The sequence below is a fragment of the Podarcis liolepis genome (assembly GCF_965112155.1).
Source record: "Podarcis liolepis genome assembly, chromosome: 10".
NCBI lineage: Eukaryota > Metazoa > Chordata > Lepidosauria > Squamata > Lacertidae > Podarcis > Podarcis liolepis.
The window spans coordinates 67149313-67168608 of NC_139562.1; the positions used below are offsets into that span (position 1 = coordinate 67149313).

The 19296-nt window shown below is 45.2% G+C and overlaps 1 protein-coding gene across 16 annotated transcripts in view; it reads left to right on the forward strand.

Moving 5' to 3' along the window:
* Positions 1-19296, forward strand: part of CADPS2 (calcium dependent secretion activator 2) — a 368776-nt gene that overhangs the window by 161979 nt on the left and 187501 nt on the right. For all 16 annotated transcript variants that reach the window (XM_083463298.1, XM_083463307.1, XM_083463306.1 and 13 more), the window contains exon 7: positions 17206-17317. In XM_083463298.1, coding sequence (XP_083319424.1) covers positions 17206-17317 — 112 coding nt within the window. The remainder of the gene's footprint in view (positions 1-17205; positions 17318-19296) is intronic.

Sequence of the window (19296 nt, forward strand, 5' to 3'; positions counted from 1 at the left end):
CCCCCCCCCCAGGCCTGGTCGCTCTTCTTGCGCTTGTACTTGTCCTTGTACATCTTGTTGCGGTGCCTCTTGCACATCCAGGGCTTGCACTGCTTGGCCACTTGCGTGGTGGTCTCGCTGCAGCCTTTGTAGGTGCAGCTCTTGCAGCCACCGCCTCCTCCCCCTCCCCCCGACTGGGCGCCGCCCTCCTCCTTGTCGTCCAGATCCTCCAGGCCTCTGCCGGGGCTGCCGGCGCTGTTGCCTCCGCCCCCGTCGCCCCCCGCCACCGGGCCCAGCTCATAGAAGACCATGAGGCCCGAGGGCGCCTCCGAGGCCCCCCGCAATGGTGGCTGTGGCTGCCGCACCACCTGGGGCTGCAGCAAGGCGCCCACCGCCTCCCCGCCCCCGCCGCAGGGCTGCATCACCAGCAGCGTGAGTGGCTGCGGCGGGGAGGGGGAAGGCGACGATGAGGAGAAAGCGGCCGAGCTGCCACTCGTGTTCCCAGAAGGCTCTGTCCTCCGGCAGGCCTCGCAGCCAGGGCCTCTCACAGGGCCCCTCGGCTTCCACAGTAATGGCAAACGGGTGCCACGGGCCGGGCGCTGACAGGTTGCCAGCTATTATGCACGCGCGGGGAAGGCGGCACGCACGCGACCTCCGCCTCCTTTCCCCAGAAGCTCACTTAAGCGCGCAAGCGCAGAGGCGGCGACGGCGGGGCTTTCCCCCCAATCCTTCCCCGCCTGCGCATACGCGTTGCACGCCCGACGTCGCGCATGCTCAAAAAAGGCCGCTAGGGTAAGCAATCTCCTTTATATTGGCGTTAGCGGGAGGATTTGTCGCGCGCATGCGCCGTCGCGTTAGCAGCCTGCTCGATGGGCGGGTGGGAAGCGACTGGGCTTCTAATAGCGGGCTGGGGCTACACGGGCCACATGAAGAGGTCTGGCGGGCCGGATTCGGCCCGCGGGCCTTGTGTTTGACACCCGTGCCCTACATAATTACATCCTTATTTTAGACATTATGATATTTTGTTGTATCACAATGTTTAGCTGATGATATATCATGATATTGAAAACCAGATATCGCCCACCCATATTGGTGAGCGAAGTCAGAGAGCTGTGATCGATAAGCAAGTTGTTTGGATAGCTGGTAATAGGAATCGCTGGAGTCCTAAAGAGCTGTTGTTTCCTCCTCCACTTTTGTGCATTTTCCCTGCTTGTCTTATTTTCTAATCCTTGGAATCTCCGTAGTTTGCTCTATCTCCCCCCCTAGCAACCAGGATGCATCTTTTCTGCAGTATGCTCATCTGAGATCAGGTAGTCCCTAGAAATTACTATCTGCAAATACTACGACACAGTAAGTGTGGGTGGATGTTAAATAATCCCTTCTCCCTGCAAAATGAAAATATGAAAAGTCTGCAACAAAGAGTAGGCAAGTCCTGTTCTGCAGGAGCTAAAAACCAGATACGCATTTAGAATCTATGGTACTGTATAGTTAATTTACGTTGCAATGCTATGTATGTCTACTCAGAAGTAATTATCTTCATGTTTAATGAGGCTTAGCACAGGTAACTGGGCAGAGGATGGCAAACTAGATTTTGGTTTAGGGTTGGCATTGGGGGGAAACAGTTTTCTTCTCCCTTTAAGCATTGTATGGCAGACAGAAATTCAACAGATTAAGCCTTTTCTAGCATGGAAATACAATTATGGAAAAGCTTTGCCAAGATTGTACAGCTGTTTTGTTTTATGACACCATAAAATTCTACGCTTTTGTGGTATATGTTTAAAAGTCACTCCCTAAGCAGCACACAAAAAGCAAGGCAAAGCGTCTGAAGGCACACAGAGTCAAGGGAGGAGAATAGTTGATACAGCCAAAACACAAGAATCAGATTGCAAAATACCGTATTTTTTGCTCTATAAGACTCACTTTTTTCCTCCTAAAAAGTAAGGGGAAATGTGTGTGCATCTTATGGAGCGAATGCAGGCTGCACAGCTAGCCCAGAAGCCAGAACAGCAAGAGGGATTGCTGCTTTCACTGCGCAGCGATCCCTCTTGCTGTTCTGGCTTCTGAGATTCAGAATATTTGTTTTCTTGTTTTCCTCCTCCAAAAGCTAGGTGCGTCTTGTGGTCTGGTGCGTCTTATAGAGCGGAAAATACGGTACCTGGAACAAGTCCAAGTGAACTGGTGAACAGAAATAAAAGGAGCCCATTTTTAGGCCACGTTTTCTTCAAAACATGGCCTGAAATTTCTTCTTCCACATTTTCATTCACCCAAGAGTGTTAATGACTGCAGCCATGTTCAGCCTATCACTGAAGAACGTTTGGCCAAGGAACTGCACATGAACGTCCCATCTGGTAGAGAGCAGAGAGAGAGATAAATGAGGGGGGAGAACAAGAGAAGGATGACAGGAGGATAGAAGGGGGAGGGAGCCAAACGAGGGTGACGGAGCAAAAGAGGTGGGTGATAAACAATAGAGTTGGAGTAGGGAAGTGACTCACTGCTCACAACGCTTCTCATAATCTGGAGTGCACAATGGTGAACAACATTACAGTTTCTCCATGGGCGACATTGTCCACCACTGCCATGAGCAGCCATATTCTTTGAGCCATCAGACCAAGCCAGCATGACCAATGGACAGAGATTATGGAGTTGTACTCCCAACAGAAACTGGCTATCCACAGCTTCCTCATCTTTGCTTCCGACAGAAGGGGCAGGCAGGAAATAGCCAAATCCTTTATTTGAGCCCAGAGCAAGCAGTGTGACCAGTTGTTTCTCTTCAGGTAAACTGGGCTTTAATAAGAGCATAGAGCCCAAATATAGTTCATTGATTTGATTGATTGGTTATATTTCTATGCCGTTTTTCATTCAAATGAATCCCAAAGCGGCTTACAAGCAATAACTCACAATATCATGACAGAACATAATAGAGCTTTTGGCATAAAGCATATAGAATAACTAAAACAGGACAGCTGCATGTCCCTGCATTGCAGGGGTTTGGACTAAATAATAATAATAATAATAATAATAATAATAATAATAATAATAATAATAATAATAATATAATTTATTATTTCTATCCTGCCCAGCTGGCTGGGTTTCCCCAGCCACTCTGGGCGGCTTCCAACAAAAGATTAAAAATACATTAAAACATCAGTTATTAAAAACTTCCCTGAACAGGGCTGCCTTCAAATGTCTTCTAAATGTCATATGGTTATTTATTTATTTGACATCTGATGGAAGGGCGTTCTACAGGGCAGGCGCCACTACCAAGAAGGCCCTCTGCCTGGTTCCCTGTAACTTCGCTTCTCTCAGTGAGGGAACTGCCAGAAGGCCCTCGGCGCTGGACCTCAGATTATCCCTTCCAACTCTTTGATTCTGTCAGTGAAACAATTACGATCTGTAAAACACAACAGCTGAAAAATAAGCTGAACATCACCATTAAAGCAAAAGTCACATTATAATATTAACAAATCAAGACAACATTTATAATCTATAAAGCAGTATTAACAAAATAAAAGCCAAAAGATAGATTAAACACTGTTAAGTTCATATACACAATCTCCACACCAGAGGTGCCCTCTTCTCCAGAGGATCGAGGGGGCCCGTGTACAATGTCATGCGATAACAACAACAACAACAACAACAACAACAACAACAACAACAACAACAACAATTTTTTATTTATACCCCGCCCATCTAGCTGAGTTTCCCCAGCCACTCTGGGCGGCTCCCAATCAAGTTTTAAAAACAATACAGCATTAAATATTAAAAACTTCCCTAAACAGGGCTACCTTCAGATGTCTTTTAAAGATAAGATAGCTGCTTATTTCCTTCACGTCTGCCACCACCGAGAAGGCTCTCTGTCTGGTTCTGCAATGTCCTTAATGTCACGCCTGGTGCCCTCTGAACAATGAGGTGGACTTCCCCCCTCAAAAGTTCAGGGGAGCCACCATGCCTCACCCTCCAGCCCCCTTGCTCCACACACCCATGACTCTCAATCTTTCACTCTATTCAACTCATTAAAATGCACATATACATAATGCCCATGGTTGCAACTCCATTCTGAACGTTCCTCGGGCTGGAGATGGGGCAAGGCAGGTGGAAATAGCCTCTTAGTTGCCATATGAAGGTGTTTCAGTGTCATTTTTACCATGATGTAAATGGGACGTGGGTGGCGCTGTGGGTTAAACCACAGAGCCTAGGACTTGCCGATCAGAAAGTTCGGCGGTTCGAATCCCCGTGACGGGGTGAGCTCCCGTTGTTCAGTCCCAGCTCCTGCCAACCTAGCAGTTCGAAAGCACGTCAAAGTGCAACTAGATAAATAGGTACCACTCTGGCGGGAAGGTAAATGGCGTTTCCGTGTGCTACTCTGGTTCGCCAGAAGCGGCTTAGTTATGCTGGCCACATGACCTAGAAACTGTACAACGGCTCCCTCAGCCAGTAAAGCGAGATGAGCGCCGCATCCCCAGAGTCGGCCACGACTAGACCTAATGGTCAGGGGTCCCTTTCCCTTTCCCTTAATCTGGAGAATAAGAAGAGGCATCAGCGATGTGCTGATAAGCTCCAAGTGTTAGAAGATCATGTTCACTGTTGTCCCGATCAGTCTGCATGCAAAGCATGAGATCAATATACAATGTAAAGCGTTGCCAGCTGCTTTACTTGCCATTTCCAGTGCAAAGGGATTTTTTATCACAAATGTTAGAAATTAGATCCTCTTCACGTTAAGAACATTTGCTGCATTTCTCTAATGGTTATTCCCTGCTGGGAGTCTGATGGACGACACATGAGTAGGGAAGCAATCCAATTAATCAATTAAAATGTCTTAAATCGTCGAAATTAGTCTGTTACTCCATCAATTTAAATTTGCAAACTGGTAAAAACTGTGCTTCTGAAGCAAGAAATGTGTGTGTTCTAGGTAATGCACCTGTGTCCTAGGAGGGAATGTCTCCTTTGGTGATCCCTCCTTTGTGAGGAGAATGGTCGGTACCTCTTAAGATGATGCTTGTCATCTGCAATTTTTAGAAGTACTTGTATTAAAGCTTCATATATGTCTCAGAGAGGTTGTCTTTTTAAGTCCGTGTTTAAAAACAGATGGGTGGGGTACAAATAATAAAATTATTATTATTATTATTATTAGTGAATCTGTCAAATTCAGGTTCTCTCGGTTTCTTCTGTTTGCCCTATTTCCCCATCAATTTGCAATATTTACTTTACAGATTGGTGTTCATTTCTGCTACAATAGGTGATTCCTTGCTAGCTGTTTCCCTAATATAATGTACCTGTGGCCATCATTTTCACTGATATGTGTGCTTCTGTACACCTTTGGGCTGGAAAACTACATCACAAAATTCAGAGAAATGTGGATTTTAAAAGTAGTTGTGTTTCAGTTTGCATATTGGTTCAGGAATTCTTTATTTAAAAGTGAACTGAAATAGTTTCTCCCCTTGTTGTCAGCCAACTTAAATGTTTGTTGCTATTTGTGGAACATTTGTATTCTTTTTTCTCTTCTGTTAGCAGTTTTCTACTTCTTTATGCTTTCAAAAGGACACCAACACAGACAGTGACCTTTTCCACAAAGCCTCACTTTAAAAAATACTTTTGTTGAATCTTAGTTGTCTAAAGCAGTTACTGTTTCTCTCTTTTGCTTACATGCTACCAGGTTTCCCTGTTGCTTGAACAGCCAACTCCTTAGCATTTTCCTCTTGGCAGTTCTTGACATTGTTAACCATGGAGCTTTCCACAGTAATGTCCATAGGATTTCTTGACCATTTAAATTTTTATTGCTGTAAATGTTTAATAACAAAATGTTCAGACAGAAGCTCTTTACAGCTGCTGTAAAAGAGAGGAAATTTGAGTTCCTCTCACTTGGTTATACCAGACTATGTCTTTCTTGTGTGTGTTGACCCACCACAGAGATACCCCAACACCTGTGTGTTCTTTTTTCTATTTCTTCTTTTCCCATTTTTTAGTTTTGCCTGCAGAAGGCTTCCTATAGTGTATACCCCCATTCTACCCTGCTGCCATCCCTCTTTGACATCTTTCAGTGGCCATCTCTATTCAAAAGAGAGATTCTCAGTCTTAATCTTTCATAACATCTTCATCAATGTCTTCAATGAAAGAGTTGCACTTTGTGTTGTTCCTTTTACAGTAACAATTTTCAGCTTGCCGGGCTTTGTTCTCTCTACATGTTGTTTTCGTTACAAAAATATGCATTTCTGATTGCCGTTGCTAACCAAATCCCAAAGTATTGAATCTTATTCAACATTGATCTTGATAGTTTGATTATTTTTTTTAATAGTCTCTGTGAAATTGAGTTACCTTTGTAGACACAATACTTGCAGATGTCACTAAAATAAAATTACCCACTACAGCAAACATTGCAGCTGTTACATTTGTGTCATTTTCAAGAGTGTAAGTAAATAATACTTGAAACAGTACATTACTTTTGTATGCGTTGCTTACATGGACATATGTGCCGCATGATTCCTGCAAATGTAAGGACAGAGGAGATTTTAATGGAAACTCACAAGTAATAAATCTTCATGTTGAAATTTAATTAATCTGGATGCAGCTTGCTTGTACGTATTACTGATCTGAGTTCCATTTTGACATGAGTTTTAAAAGAATGTTTCTTTATTACCCTGCATTGGACTGAAAGATTCTGTGTAAATTGGATTAAATAATTTATTTAGAACATCTATCAGCATTGCTAAGCTGTTGAAAATAAGAATTAGTTGTACATTGCAAAGACAAGGGAATAACTTTTGGACGTATTGCATTAAAAGCAACTCCTTCAGAAGATCTGCAGCAGAAAGATGAGGAGGGAAGGAAAGGAAAGGAGGAGACTTTGGCAGGTTCTGCCAGTTCCTTCCCTGTTGTGGTAGGTGGGCAGAATTCAATACAGCAAATTTCAGAATAATTAGTTCACATTTTGGTTCCTGACATATTATTATTATAGCTGTCCAGAAGCCTTGGACAATGAGAACTTGATTTTAAAAATAAAATAAAATAAAATGGTAAGGTTGAAGGGGAGTGGGGAGTGTGGCATAACTGCACTATATATCTGTAAAAACATTAAATGCAACAATTGGGATCTTTAGGCGTAAAGGCACCCCTGACCATTAGGTCCAGTCATGGACGACTCTGGCATTGCAGCACTCATCTCACTTTACTGACCGAGGGAGCCAACACACAGCTTCCAGGTCATGTGGGCAGCATGACAAAGCTGCTTCTGACAAACCAGAGCAGCGCATGGAAATGCCGTTTACCTTCCCACCGGAGTGGTACCTATTTATCTACTTGCACTTTGACATGCTTTCGAACTGCTAGGTTGGCAATTATTTAGAAGTGTTGTGCAAGTGTTGCGCCCACATTCAGATCTTTTCAGCCCCATAGCTCACTGCGTAACTTTGGCCCTGTCCCTGTGCCTTTGGGATTAGTCAGAATGACATGACCCTATCTACATCCCCCATACTTTGCCATGTGCTCCTGCTCCTGCTGTGTATTAGCAAAATGCCTGTCACCACATTATGATGAGTAGGGAGGATGTACTGAGGGATGAGTTGCATCTCTCGGGGAACCCTGGATGTGTTCAGTGAGTGTGTGCTCTGTACCCAGACACATCAACTCTCCCCCAAAATGGGATTCTTCCCAGTGTCAGGTGTGGAGGGCAGTATTTCTCAGTACTGACAGCATTCTACATACATCCTACCTAAGTGTGATGCTTTGCTAGTCGTTCCTTGGGGAGGAAAGTAGCAAGTCACGTGGAACAAACGATATACATACATTTGAAGACCCTGCTAGAGCGGGATCTTAAACCTTGCCCTCCACCCTTCTTAGCTCAACATACTTCTCTTTGCACACATCCATGCTGGATTCCCTTTCTTGGTTCTGCTATAGCAACTGGAAATCAACTGTTTACACAAACGCGTGCTCTTCCAAAATATCAGGATGAATGAAAAGAAGCAGAAATTGGTTCCAGTGATCCTTGAGGTCCCTGCAACCCAGCAGGGCATCTAGACATCAGGGGTGGGGATTGATTTTCACTATGACTACATCACTGGATTGCATCCTTGAGCTATGAGAAGACCTCTTGCTTGCTTCATGGGCAGCCGCCTTGGGACTGCATTCTGGTGGTGGATGCATTCGGACACACGACTCTCCACCCTTCATCCAAGCAAGCAAGAAGTCTTATCACAGTTCAAGGACACAATCCAGGCAGGCAGAGTCACTAGAGGAAGTTGCAGAGCAGAACCAGTGCAGGGTGTGGCCCGTAGACAGTCCTGAGGGCTAGATAAAGAAGCCTGGAGGGGTGCCAGAGACCAGGCAGAGGAGTACTGCTCTGATGAGGAATAGTGGGAGCCTCCCCTTTCCCCCTGCTCCTGACCAGAATCCTGGAGCTGCCCAGGAGCAGTGGAGCAGTATAGATTTGGAACAGTGGTTGCAGAGAGGCATAGTTCTGGAAACAAAAGTTAGGAAGAACTGAGGGGGGTTAACAGCAAACTGAAGAAGAACAGGAAGAGAGAAAGCTAACAGACTCTCTCACACACTGGAAAGTGTCCAGCCTATCAGTCCAAGGTCATGTAGAGCAGATAAGGTGGCTACACAAAAAGCACAGTGGTTGCGAGATCAGGTTGCAAGGCATGGAAGTGATTAGAGGGGAAGTGGGTGGAAACCTTAATTGGGAACACCTTCATTCCGAGAATGGCTGCTTTGTTCTTTTGCTGTGATCATTAAAGACTCTTTAAATGGCAATCAACTCTCTTTGCTTTGTCCTGCTTATCTATGGCCAAAGCGGGGGAAGAAAAAAGCACACCAAGAACTCAGGCCAATGTAAGTTTCAATAGTGGGAGTGGTCCGTACTCACAAATCAATAGTCAATAGTAACAAAAACTAATCCATTCAAAAGTATGTATTCTGATAAGGATTACAAACTCAAATAGAGATTACAAACTCTAATAGAGATTACAAACTCAAACTCAAACTCAAAAAGATATGTATAACATAATAATTCGTTACAAAGATTTTCTCCTTTTCACTCTACAGTAATGTTGATCCTTATAATTTATCAGCTTGCAGATGGAGACTCAGTTTCAATCATAGAGCAGAAGTCAGAAGTCAATTATGGATTAGAAACCAGGACAGGGCCCTGTTTCGATGTATTCACCTTCATCAGCTGGAAGTATCAAATATTACATGAAAACACATTTAAATTCTAAATTATCATAAATTATAAAACAGTCATAAATTACAAAACAGTATTATATACCATTGGGGGGAAGAAGCCGAGTCTCTGAAGCCTGAAAAGGGGGCACGTTTGCCCCCCTCCAGACCTGAGTTTCCCCTCCCCTGATGTATATAATTTTGTGTATTTTGCACTCTTGCAGACATTAGTATTTCATTGGTAAACAATGGCACAAAGATTGATTCATTTTGTGAAGGTACAGTGGTACCCCGCAAGACGAACGCCTCGCAAGACGGAAAACCCGCTAGACGAAAGGGTTTTCCGTTTTGGAGGCGCTTCGCAAAACGAATTTCCCTATGGGCTTGCTTCGCAAGACGACAGCCCATAGGGAAATCTCCAGGACAGCGGGGAAGCGCAGCGCGTCTTCCCCACTGTCCTCGGACCTCCTCCCGCCGCCGGCTTCGGAACGAAGCTCCGATGCCGGGGGGAAACGCCTCCTCCCGCCGCGCGGCATCGGAATGAAGCTCCGATGCCGGGCGGCGGGGGGGGGGGAACGCCTCCTCCCGCCGCGCGGCATCGGAACCAAGCTCCGATGCCGGGCGGCGGCGGGGGGGAACGCCTCCTCCCGCCGCGCGGCATCGGAACCAAGCTCCGATGCCGGGCGGCGGGGGGGGGAACGCCTCCTCCCGCCGCGCGGCATCGGAACCAAGCTCCGATGCTGGGCGGCGGGGGGGGACGCCTCCTCCCGTCGCGCGGCATCGGAACGAAGCTCCGATGCCGGGCGGCGGGGGGGGGGGGAACGCCTCCTCCCGGCGCACGGCATCGGAACGAAGCTCCGATGCCGGGCGGCGGGGGGGAAACGCCTCCTCCCGTCGCGCGGCATCGGAAGGAAGCTCCGATGCGGGGGGACACCTTCTCCCGCCGCCCGGCATCGGATGGCTTTCCTGAAGACTTGGGGTGGGAGGAGGGTTTTCCTTCCCACCGCCAACATTCAGAATGCTGTTCTGAATGTTGGCGGTGGGGAGGAAAAACCCTCCTCCCACGCAAGCCCCGGGAACAGAGGGAAAGCGCTGCGCGCCTTCCCCTCTGTTCCCGTACCTGTCCTGAAGGCTTGCGGTGCGGAGAAAAGCCCTTCTCCGCACCGCCAGCCTGGCAAGCGGTTTCCCTAGGAACGCATTAATTGATTTTCAATGCATTCCTATGGGAAACCGTGCTTCGCAAGACGAAAAACTCGCAAGAAGAAAAAACTTGCGGAACGAATTAATTTCGTCTTGCGAGGCACCACTGTAGATGCCTGCTCAGTTTGCATGTGTGTATTCTGTTGGGATTGTGTGGGCTCACTTTCCGTTCTCCCCCCACCCCACCTTCCTTTTTTTCATTTTTGAGATGCAATTCCAAGACTTGATTGTAATGACTTTTCCCATTTCCTCCAAAAAATTCCCACTCCCTTCCATTAGCTTGCTAAAGGTGCTGTATTTTTGAGACGCAAAGCTGACGTCTGGGTTGTTTTCCCCCTCACTGCCACTAACATGTCAGGACTATATAAGTATTAAATCTGCGGTGACTGACATGCCATAATTGCTCCATCCCAGAGTAAGAGATTGCAGCATTTTGTCTCCAAGGCACCTGTTCCCTGCAACAGAAATCAATTCACCGTACGATAGCTCACAGATGGCTAGGTGCTTGGGGGTTGGGGGCGGGGTGAATCAAAATGCATAAATTGAAAACACGTACAAATGTTTTCCACAACTTTAGCTGATTAAATCTACAAATAAGGTTGTCATACTACATTAATGGTCTAAGACAGGCTAAAGTCTATGTTACCGAGGGTTGCTCTGTTCTTTAGGAAATGGTTGACAAGCCAGAAATGTAGTTTGTCACATGATTTTGACTCTGCCAGGACTGGTCAGGCTCCATATTAAAATCAGAGCACTGTAATAATGAAGGCCCAGTTTATGCAGCATACAAACATCTACATTTGGAATTTTTGCTGTGATTTGAGGCATTAAAAACAGGGAGGGGGAGAGATGTTCCACCTTTCCCCCAGGCCTTCACATTGCTGCACAACACATGTAACCACTGCCACCCCATATATTTCCTATGTCTCCCAGTGATGTGTAGTTAAAACAGACATGCAACAAGTCTTCCAAGCCGTCATTTATCTCTCCCCAACCCCTCTTTCACACACAGCAGCCACTGAAGTGGTTTGGAGGGCAGGAAGTATGTGGTCACAGGTGTCAATGTAATGTCACACATCCGGCTAGATATTATGAGGAGATCTAGGGGATGGGATGCAGACTAAAGTCAGCCACGTGGTCACAACTCTGTATCATGCTACGCACCTTTACATCTCAAGGGTGCAAAAGATAACGTCTTCTCCATACCCCCTGTCTATGAAGCATTCATTCTGAGTTGCTTGTACAAGTCTTGCAGAGCTTAGCTGGTACCTCGTCTCGTTTGAGCAAGCAATCTGGTTTTTTTGTAGGGAAGTTCATCAATGGCGCACGTTCATTCTGATTTGCTTGTAAGGTGTTTAGAAGTCTTACCATTAATCATTTGTTCATTCCTTATTCCCAATGCATTTCCCCACCACTTTCCTAACTGCAAAAAGAAAAAAAAAGCTATTTTAAAGTGGATTTGTTGCACAAGGACAACAGAGCCTTTTAGTTTATTTTAATTGCACAAACCAAAGTTTACGGTGTGCACTTGAATATCTCCTGCCAAACAGTGACAGGCCGGAGATGCCCTTAGGCAATCTGCAATTGTAATTTCTCTCTCTCTCTCTCTCTCTCCCTCTGAAATGAATACTTAATCATTTTTTAAAAATGAATTCTTTTTATACATGAAATGACTTCCTGAAGTGTATTATCTTACTAGCGTTTCTTTGAATTGTTTCTATCTTCATTTCTTTCCTACATAATAATGTTCTCTTCCTTGTTTCCAAGTGCACTTACTGTTTAAATTTGCATGATAAAAGGCTTGAAAATTATTAATTGGCTTTAGTGATGTGATGCCCCCTAGGGTCCTTTGGAGAATACTTAGCCTAGCATCTCGGGGGAGTCGCTTAGGTAAGCTGAATTAGATACCCAGTTGCTCAGCTCCAGGGAGGAGCATTAACTCAGTGACAGCTCACACTTGTTGCACACTGAAGGTCCCAGATTTCAGTCCCTGGAAAAGGACAGAAAGTTCCCCTGTCTGAAATCCTGGAAAGTTGTTGCCAACATTGACTGTTATCACCCAACTCAGGATGATAAAGGCAACCCCTGGCACTGTATTAAGCTCCAACAGGGCTCCCATGCTCCAACGCTTGTGTGCTGGTTCCGGGGGGTTACCGTGCAGCGTGATCCGAGTCCGGTCCAAGGTTGAGGGTGTGGTATGGGGGCTGTCCGTCAAGACTGAAGCCCCGGTCCACAGGTCACTCACCTCTCCTGGCCTGGAGGTGAGCACTCCTCCTGCGGGAACTTAGTTCCCTCCACCTCTCTGCCCTGAGCCTCTGCAGCTCAGGAGAGGCTGGAGGGTTACTGGACCCAGAGGCAACCTCACCTTCCCCTGACAGGGCTGAGAGTGGAGCACCTGCAGGCAATGGGTCCTCCATCACCTCCGGAGCCAGAGCAGATTCAGCTGGTGTCTGCTCCTGAGGATCCAGCACAGGTGAGGGCCCTTCAGGTTCAAGCCCCAGCCCCAGCTCAGCTGGTCCTGGAGGCAGGGACTCCTGTGCAGGCTGGGATTCCTCAGGTTCAGCCTCTGAATCCAATTCCCAGGCCATCACAGCTTGCCATCTTCAAAATCCTATGGATGAAGTTCACCAAGTGGTAGAGCCACTGCTTTGCACACACAACATCCCAGGTTCAAACCCCAGCATCTTCAGGTAGCCTTGGAAATGTGCCCTGTCTGAAATCCTGGCGGTTAACTGCCAGTCACTGCAAACAGTGCCAAGCTAGATGGATCCAATACAAAGGCGGTTTGTACTAGAAACCAGACTTTAATTGTTGCAGCTTCAGCCCTCTTGAATTCGATACCAATTGGAACTACACAAGCACCTAGCATCTTGATATTCTTCCTTCTTTTTTTGGCAATCACTTGTAGCCAAGTAAGATAGTCTTCCATAAGCACGGTTTAATCAGTGAGTCCGTAAGTGACTGTGGAGGCCAATTCTGGACCCACACGTCCTTCTACAGTGGGGACATTGGTTTCCGGGTGGTAGTTGATCACAGTGAGGGTTTGCCAAGTGTGTCTTCCTCTTAGCACGTTTCTCCCTTTCGTCCTGAGTTCGAGTGTCTTCAAAGCCCATGGCACCTTTGGTAAAGGCTGTTTTCCAATTGGAGCTTTCTCAGGCCAGTGTTTCCCAGTTGTCGGTGTTTATACTACTTTTATTTTTTAGAATTGCCTTGAGAGAGTCTTTAAACCTCTTTTGTTGACCCACCAGCATTACGCTTTCCATTTTTAAGTTCAGAATAGAGTAGTAGTCAAGAACAAACTATCTTGATATTCAGATAGCCGCTGAAGTTGTGTTTGTTGAAGAAGGCTTTACCTGAAGTGTGACCCATTCATTTTACTGAATTGAATTGTAGAAATTGTTTTACTGCTTTTAGTTTACTGAGTCTGCATCTTTTCTTTTTTAACTTATTGCACACCACTTTCGTAGCTTTGAGGTTTATAAATCTGCAAAGCAAAATAAATAAATTTTAAACTAACCCAAACCTGCCTTGGGGACCCTGTGAGCGCCCAAAAGATATAAGATGAATATTTTAAGTAAATAGAAGTTAGGTTATCCTAGCAGGCACAAAAGGCAGAGGTAGAGTCAAGGATATGAGTAGAAAATATTTCTTCTGGCATCTAATGCTTGCATAGCTTCATAAAATAAACACTTAGGCTATCTTTGACAGAGTTGCAGTGGATCAGTTGTAAGAGGTAACAGTTCTGTCAGAAGTTAAATGACCCTTTTCTGCCCTCCTGGCAGAATCCACGGAACATAACTTCTGCTATCTCCAAAACATCAAAGCCTTAATCAAAAATTGCATGTTTATGTAAAGTTCGCTGTAAAATTGGCACAGTTGCATAACTAATGGAAGGGAAGAGAATCCAGTTGTTATAGCAGCGCATGCTTTTGCTTACTTTAGGAAGGTACTGTAAGTTTGTGGTCTTGGTAACAGAAAGGTCAGATTCAGACTAGGACATGATAAGTAACTTTTACAGTTGACGTATTGCACCATTAACAACAGTTGACATATTGCATCCCATGACAGCGGAACTGCAAGGCAGAAGCTCTGTGCTGAAGGCAGACATGAACTTCGATTTGTGAGGACTAAGGGTCAGACTGAAGGTGATAATATTGACTATATTGTCAATTGCACGAAAGTCCCATTTATTTATTTTTTACAATCTGATGTTTGCAATCCAGTTTTGCTGTCTTTTGACAGGTTTGTTTTATGCCCAGGAATTTTGAAGCTTGTAGTATTGCTGCCTGTTGCATGGTGCATTAGTCAGTAATCTTTATTTCATTCGTGACTTCTTCTAGGATGTCCAGAGAAAAGAAGCATTTGGGCGATTAATAACTGTACTGAGTAAATAAAAAATATTTCTAAATCAGAATCTGGAGAAAGATGCAGTCTCAGGAGTAACCCTATAGTTTAATATGGATGACTTTTCCATTGTGGTCAAAAATCAAGACAATTGGGTCTATCGGCAGGAAGTTTTGGCATGGGGAATCTACCATGTGAGAATTCTGATTAATGGGCCACTCCTCCCCAACCAGACCCTCGTGACAACTGGTGTCCCTTGTTGCACAGATAGAGTCCTGTTACCATGTGGCTTTTGCAATTGACTGGGTCTTCTGTGTAAGCCTCGGCCCAGTATACCTGAGGGAACGTCTCCATCCCCATCGTTCAGCCCAGACACTGTGGTCCAGCTCTGAGGGCCTTCTGGCGGTTCCCTCACTATGAGAAGTGAGGTTACAGGGAACCAGGCAGAGGGCCTTCTCGGTAGTGGCACCCACCCTGTGGAACGCCCTCCCATCAGATGTCAAGGAAATAAACAACTATGTGACTTTTAGAAGACATCTGAAGGCAGCTCTGTTTAGAGATGTTTATAATGTTTGATGTTTTATTGCTCTTTTGTTGTTATTATTAATATTCTGTTGGGAGGCACCCAGAGTGGCTGGGGAAACCCAGCCAGATGGGCAGGGTATGTTGTTGTTGTTGTTGTTGTTGTTGTTGTTGTTGTTGTTGTTGTTGTTGTTGTCTTGCCATAGCAGCTACAGGCAGTGGCGTAGGGAGGGGTGGCATAGGGGGTGGGTCGCCCTGGGTGCCACTCTGGGAGGGGTGACAAGATGGCCCCTGCCTCCCCCCAGCTGTAGAGTGGCCAAGGGCACCCGCAGTCCATATGGGCGCTGCTTGTGCGCCGCCCATACGGCTGCCACGCGTGCATAGTCCGTATGGGATGCCGCTCGTGCAGCAGCCTGTACAGTCACCATGCAAGCGGCAGTCCGTACAGACGCTGTGCATGTGCGGCATTCTGTACGGAGTGTGCACACGCAGGTTGCTGCACATGCGCAGTCCATACAGGCTGTGCTGCCCCGGGTTCTGGAGAGGGTTCCTCCGCCACTGGCTACAGGCACTTCATTAACTCTTCTGCTCCCATGTTGTACGCTACCATTGAAGATGTGTTTTATAATAGGTTGGGTGTCATCAAAGAGTTGTTCAGGCATCTCTGTGCCTTATGTTTGCATGTAATGTAGACACATCCACAGTGTGTAGTGTCATGGTGGGTGTGGGGAAGGGTGCCAACTTGGCCAGGGACATTGTGGGGAAAAAAATATTATTATTATTTATTGAACTCTAAAGGTTCTCCGAGCGACTTAATAAATGTATTACACCACTGGGATAGCTCGGTTGGTAGAGTTTGAGACTCTTAATTTCAGGGTTGTGGCTTCGAGCCCCACTTCAGGCAAAAGATGTCTGCAGCTCAGGGGGTTCAATTCCTGACAGTAAGAGCTGTTCGACAGTGGAATTTGCTGCCAAGGAGTGTGGTGGAGCCTCCTTCTTTGGAGGTCTTTAAGCAGAGGCTTGACAACCATATGTCAGGAGTGCTCTGATGGTGTTTCCTGCTTGGCAGGGGGTTGGACTCGATGGCCCTTGTGGTCTCTTCCAACTCTATGATTCTATGATTCTATAATTAGACCCCCGTGGTCTCTTCCAGATCTACCATTCTATGATTCTGTGATATGTTCTAAGATGTTAATGTTCTGTACAACATGTAACCCCTCCAAAAAGCCCACCATAACAGCAGTACAAAACTCCCACAGCCCACTAACAATAAAACAAAACAATGCTCAGCAGTTTTAAGAACAGGAATCAGCACCCTAGCCCAGAAGTCCCTCACCACGTCAACCCATAGATTTTGATTGTTTCTTTGATCTCCCCATCTACCACCCCAAAAAGTCCGGCCTCCAGTTGGGGGGGGGGGTTCCTCCAGGGATGATCTGGCAAGCTGTTTTCTCCTTGCAGGGAGATCAACAGCAAATGCAGATAATTTGATTCTTCAACTCCTGTGCTGTGGAATCCACTGTGTGCACATAGGATCATTAATGCATTACGCCACTATTAGCCCACATGTAGTGTTCACCAGGATCCTGAGTTAAGAACACACTTGGGCTGCACTAGACAATTGTATAAGAAGCTTGAAAAGCAAGTTCAATGCCATAACATTAATCTTAACCACCTTCGGTTTATTTTAATGGGATAAATACAAACTTACCCAAACATAAATTTGTAGAAGTCCATCTGCTTCGTGCTACAAACTCCCCGAATATAGTTAATCTTTCATTATGCCATCTGCCACATTGGGTGATTTTTAATTACAGAACCAATATAGGAGAATTGCGAAAGCTCTTCTATCCTGGGAACTTGAGTTTTCAGATGGAGGTAGCAACTCTGTAGGGAAGTGCAAATGCTGTGCTTGCTTACAGGGGCCTCGAGAGATTGCCGCCGCCACAACGCTTGCTTTTTAATGCATTTGGAATTTGAATATTGTCATTTATTTTGTTGCAGATGGGGAACTCAAGGGGATTTCACCACCACACATCCACGGCCTGTCGTCAAAGTGAAACTTTTCACAGAATGTACCGGGGTTCTGGCACTGGAAGATAAGGAGCTAGGAAGGGTAAGCGCTCACATAATTTTCAAGAATTTAAGATGCTGATAGAGGGTGTGATGACTGGAGGCTTTGGGGGAGCTGAACCCCCTGAATGTTGATCAATTTTCAGCCATGGTGCTCAAGTGAAACTACCCTTTATTTGTGACCTTGGTGATACATACGCTTTAAGTATTCTATGTTTGCAATTTGACTTTCTGTTACCATACAAGGGTAAGAAGTTAGACAGACCTTTCAATGGGTAAAAGACAACCTGGTGTTAATTGCTGATTTTAAGCTTCCACTGTTGTTTAATGCTGACTATTGGAAGCCTTTTATTTTGGTGAGAGTTTGAGACACAAAGATAAAGTTATTACCTCAAGCTTACGCCGCATCCGAGACAATCTCTATGCAGCAACCAGTGTGTGGGCTTTAATCCAGTCTCTGTTCTGAAGTGTCTGGGTAGTTTGTGATGCCATATTGAAAGCGAAACAAAACTCCACCAATATCACAAAAGTTGGTAGAATAAGATGTCTCGAATATCATTGTATCTAGTAAATTGAACGGAATCTGTTCCGGGAGTCCGTTTGACTTCCAAAATGTTCGGAAACCAAGGTGCGGCTTCTGATTGGCAGCCAATCGGAAGCCACGGAAACCGTGCCGGAGAACGTCTGCAAACCGGAACACTCACTTCTGGGTTTGCAGCGTTCTGGAGCCAAAGCGTACGAATGCCAAGGCATTTGGTTCCCAAGCTATGACTGTATTAAAATGATGTGTTATTTATCATCCTATGCCAGGATGCTTCACAGCAGGGTTCGATTCTTTCCAGCGGCAAGGAGATCCATAATGTGAATCTGCAAGTAAGAAAGCATTCTCGATAGATAGGTGCATGGTATTTTTTTAAAAAGAGGATTCATTCAGTTGAGTTTACAAAGGAAAAGGGGTTTTTTCTTAGTGCAGGGATGGAGAACCACAGATCCAGGGGCAAAATACAACCCCCCAGGCTTCACTGTCCTGCCCCAGAGCCCTTCCTTGGCCACCCCCTCCCTGTTCTTGCTCTGAACAAAGAAAGAGAGAAGAGAGCGTCTGAATTTCCCAGGAATGGCTGGATTTTGACAGCAAAGGCAACACAGACGCTCCTGACATTTCCCTCTCATGAATTTGTGAGGTTTATTGTCCACTTCTAACTATCAAAAAGGAAGAGTTGAGCTGTGATATTCCAGTTCGGAACACTGTGTCCATGTAATGGTTTAATGATGCGATCTTAGCTGTTGCACATTAATGGATGGCTTTTTCATCTGGAAATTTATTTTACAGCAATAAAAATTCATTTGAGTTCCTCGGAGCCCAGTGGCTCCTAATGACAAGTTACCTAATGAAAGGCTCTGCTTTTCTCCCTGCTCTGAATAGTATTACCTTTATTTCCTCGCAGTGCTGTGCCACTTAGTGATTTGAATTATGCCTTTTTTATTATTATCTGTGAAATCTCTATAGGCATTCAGTGGTAAATCTTCAAAATTCTGAACTTCATTCCAGACAAGCAAGTCCCGTTGTAAGTAGGGAAAGCTAGCCTAATTCATCATGCGTCATTTTGAAAAGATGCTTCTACACTTTAATCAGAACTATGTTTTCAACACTCTTACCTGTTCTACAGTAAATTATGTCACAACGTCCGATCTGTGTGCAAAATACAAGTTGCAAAGCCAGTTTGAATATTTCTTAATCGTTCCAACACTTGGCTGGCTGCCATCCAATGCCTTATGGGACTTTTTTTGTTGTTATTCTTTTTCTGTGTGTATTTTGCATTTTTATATTGTGATTTTATGTTGTAACCACCTTGAGACCTGTGGATATAGGGCAGCATATTATAATAATAATAATAATAATAATAATAATAATAATACTCTCTAAGCATTGTTATCACTGGCAAATAAATAATACTAATGCTTTAGCTAAAGCTTGGGTACTAGATTTGCTTCAGAAGTGTGTGCCTGAAAATTTGCTTGACT